This window comes from Branchiostoma floridae, chromosome 4, assembly GCF_000003815.2.
Source record: "Branchiostoma floridae strain S238N-H82 chromosome 4, Bfl_VNyyK, whole genome shotgun sequence".
Classification (NCBI taxonomy): domain Eukaryota; kingdom Metazoa; phylum Chordata; class Leptocardii; order Amphioxiformes; family Branchiostomatidae; genus Branchiostoma; species Branchiostoma floridae.
In genome coordinates, this window is record NC_049982.1 from 31,791,460 (window position 1) to 31,795,594 (window position 4,135).

Below are 4,135 nucleotides of genomic sequence, written 5' to 3' on the forward strand. Positions count from 1 at the left end.
GGGTGAAAAAAAACAAGATGGCTACAATTTCAAAAATAGGCACCATAAAGTTGTGATGAGTGTTGTAACAAGAATAAAAGAGACAAAACATGGTATCGGAGCCAACAAGGCATTCATTCCTGTATTTAAAACATGTACTGGTGTGGTAAAAGTGACACTAGTGTGGTAGACTGGCATTACCAACAAAGTTGGTAACCACACTCATGGCTTCCATATTGGTGTCACTTTTACAACTATCCAATAAGTTTCATTTCTACAGCTACAACCCTGGGTACCTCGCAAGTGTCACTTCTACAAGTACAATTATTAGGCTACAACACAACATATTTGTTCATTTTGGTACTTAATCGTCAGGTTGACCATCCCTGCAGAAGAAAAAATTCTTGTTTTTTTTTTTTTCTGAAATCAGGAGAAAATTAATGCGCGCCCTCATGTCATCCATAAAATTTACTTGCTGTGGCCTAAATAAACTCAATGACATTATAAAGAAGTTCTATTATAAGCACATCATGCACCGAAAATGAGGCTCTGAGAATTTTCTTTTTAATGTCCGATTTCTGGCCACTACTGGTACAAAATGAAGTAACCAGCCTAGGGGATGTTTTCTTGTATGCAATTTGCATATTTATACAATTATCTTACAAACTATGCAGTAGAACAAACAATACAACAATGGGAGCTGTTCTTACCCCTTTTGTCTTTGCGACCCTTTGTTTCTGCATAAACGGACATTTATCTAGATTGTTGTGTTTTTTCAACGTATCTTGTCAAGCCAGGCTAACGTTAATTGTGGATCTTTTGTCAACCCCAATTATCCATAATTGTGTTCAAATTGCATCCCCTCGTGCTATATTTTGAGACTTGTGAAGGACGCAGTGTGAAACAGGTATAAAGGAGTCGGCGTTTTCAAGGTGTTTTTAATTTAAATCGCCTTGGTCATCACTTGCATCATCCCCTATCAGCTGTTCCGCCGACCACGTGTGAACACAAACAGGATCACCCTGTCCACACATGTAAACAGCCAGTCTCTGGGGACTGTTCACGTGCCCAGTGCATGGAGCCATCCGAAATTCTCACTAGCGATTGGTCAGCCGGGGGATCATGTTATACAATCCGAGACGCTGATTGGACGACTTCCCGTGAGCACGTGAACGATTCATGACGTCTGGCTGCCGTTGGATGATGGTGCAACACGTCTGAATCACTGGCCGTTTTCTGGTTCACTTTATTACCGAGAAGCAAGGAGGACAAGCTGCTGTGTTCAGTGGTGGAGAACTACAAGAAGCCTGTTAGGAGCTCCCAGTGGAACCTGTTGAACGTCGAAACGCCTATCCTACACACCTTGGGAGGACAACAACAGCGGATGGAAGAATGACGCCATTTCTGTGAACGGAATCACGGACTGTAAATTATTCCTAGAACTACGTATTTTCAAGCTCCATGCTCGCCATTAGATCACCGCTAGCAGCAATGCCGGTGGACTGCGGCTTCATGTTTTCAGCAAGCCCAAGCCCGCCTAACATCGGCTACCTGAACGCGTCCGGACTTCTAAGGGACCTCGAAAAACTCCGTCTTAGATCGCAGATGACGAAACCTCCATATTCAAAATGTCGGACGACACTTCTCACACCACTCAAACCATGCATCAACAAGGCGGAGGAACCCAAGCATGTCGCCGCCAAGTCTTGTCAAGGCGTTCGAGGAAAGACGAAGACGCGGAAGAAGGTATCGTTCGCCGACACCCAAGGACTATCCCTTGTCAGTGTACGTTTGGTTGAAGACACACAGGAGCCCCCAGTGCTCAGTACAAGTCTGATCGCTGCCGTGATCGACGGGGCCCGTCCGGCGGCCGAGCAGCGGTCCAACCTGGTCTTTAACTTCGCCCAGCCCGCCGCGGACTACCTGAAAATGCGGCAAAGACTAGACCTACAAAACGTCTGCCTCGAAAACGCCATCATCAAAGAAAAATCCATCATGGGGACGGTCAAAGTGAAGAACCTGGCGTTCGAGAAACACCTCGAGGTGCGGGTCACCTTCGACGGGTGGAACACTTACAAGGATATGGAGGCGTCTTACAGCAGCTCGGAAGGAAAGAACTACGACACGTTTTCCTTTGAGTTTGACGTCCCCAAATACTTAAAACCACAGGACAAGATCGAGTTCTGCTTGTCCTACACGTGTGGTGGACAGACTCACTGGGACAGTAACGACGGACAGAACTACCAGATCGTGTCGGCAGAGTACAAGTCCATGCAGGAGTTATCGGCGCCGTGGTCACGACCGGACTCTCGGGGCAACACCGCCCTCATGTCCGACTACACCTCTCCGGAGTTCCCTACCTGGGTTGCACACGCCAAGTCCGACATACCATATTACTGAACTCTAAAGTAAGGCAATCGTAAGAATGGAAATAGGAAAAAGACTCAAGAAAAATGTACAAAACGAAACTTGCGAAATAACGTGACCTTTGATTGACCTGTCACCAGAACTATGTCGGTGCTGCAAGCTTTATAAAATGTAAGAAAGGGGAAGATTTTTAGTAATATTCATGTCTACTACGCAAAATTGTCGTGGTATTGCTGCATATTATAGTCTGATGAATGTATTCGTTGTCCTTGAATTGTCCACGTGAACCTATTTTCACGTGGGTCGTTATGACCTAGTTGTGTGCACACACAAGTGCTAGCCTGGCACCCAGGCGTTGGGTGTTCTACATAGACTGTATATACACGTGACAGCAGGTGACCACCAAAGTGTCTGTCAACCCAGTCTTGTTTACACTTGTCAAAGTGTCAAGTACAGTCTACTGTTTTCAATGTGGGTTGTTTTTGTCGGACTTAAAGTATTGGGAGAGAAATACCGTTGTACACAGTGCCTAGTTGACTTAGGCATGCGTCGTAAAGTTAAACAATACAGTTACGTTACACAAACCAAATACGGTGTCAAACTTTGAACTTGTAACGTTAAATTGACTTACTGGTCTTGCACCTGTAGCAAAAAGGAACAAAGATCTTTGCTTTTATTCGAGATTTTTGCAATGCAGGAAATATACTTAAACTACCTATGCTAGCTACAGGTCTTGCGTGTATATGTTTGACATCAATATTTTTTGGAGAAAAGGCATAGCAGTGCAGTGTCATATCTTGGTTTTTCCAATTGTTGAAGCAATATTGTGTATTGGTCGAAAGATATGTCAGCGACAGTGGAGAGGACTAAAAGAGTGTGCCTAGTGATGAACAGCAATTGTTTGTGTCAGCAACTTTTGTCAAATAGTTGAAAGGGAAGGAAACGGGTGGTGTTGTCAGAAATGGTTACATGTTGCCAAACATTTTGGTTCTGTAAACGTGGTCCGAAGATGTGTCAAAAGGAACAAATGTCATATATGTCATCGGTGACCTGAGCTGCCATAGGACATTTCCTAACAATTTTGAGGTCACAAATTATTATGACACAACAAAGAAGTTGGTATTGAAGAATGGACAAATGACAATGTGCCAGTTTTGTTGAGGGGCCAGTTTTTGTAAATGACATCTTGTTATGTGATTTTAAAATGAATGGTGCTTGATTTTACATAATTGGGTATGTTAGGAGCATAAATTTGTGGTACCATGGAAGTTGTCAACTAGTCTTCCCAATTTTACATGTACCACTATTGATCCATAGAATCTTACTGCCACAATAGTGCAATTGCGCCCATGTACAGAAAAAAGGAACGGGCTTAGCAAAAGAAGGTGTCAGAGAGAAAAATGGAGGTTAGTTTTGCAGAAGTTGTATCAAGGATCTCGTGCTGCTGTAGGAAAGACCTAGTGGGAAAAATGGCTCCTGTTGGAAGTCATATTTTCGAGTGATTATAATAAATCTTTGGGTATTTTCAAACATTCTGGCTCTCTATTAGGCCATGTTGATTTGATTATATGGATGACATCCTCCGGGAACTCCAAAATTGATGCGAGCGAGCGAATAAAAAAAAAGTTTGGCAAAAAAAAAGGTTGCCTCCAGTATGAAATCAAAGTGGCCAGGAAGGTTGAACATAGGACTAAACACACATAGTATGGTATACCAACAGCTAGGTGTAGGGACCCATCATATGGGTGCAAAACATTTTTTTCTTCTTGGACCAATCCGAAAAAAACAG

The 4,135-nt window shown here is 43.3% G+C and overlaps 1 protein-coding gene across 1 annotated transcript; it reads left to right on the plus strand.

Moving 5' to 3' along the window:
- The first annotated feature begins 1,139 nt into the window (after window positions 1-1,139).
- LOC118414814 (protein phosphatase 1 regulatory subunit 3B-like) lies at window positions 1,140-3,878 on the plus strand. The gene has a single exon (XM_035819075.1). It carries the CDS (start codon window positions 1,441-1,443, stop codon window positions 2,377-2,379), a length of 939 nt encoding a protein of 312 aa, XP_035674968.1. The 5' UTR covers window positions 1,140-1,440; the 3' UTR covers window positions 2,380-3,878.
- Window positions 3,879-4,135: the final 257 nt, after the last annotated feature.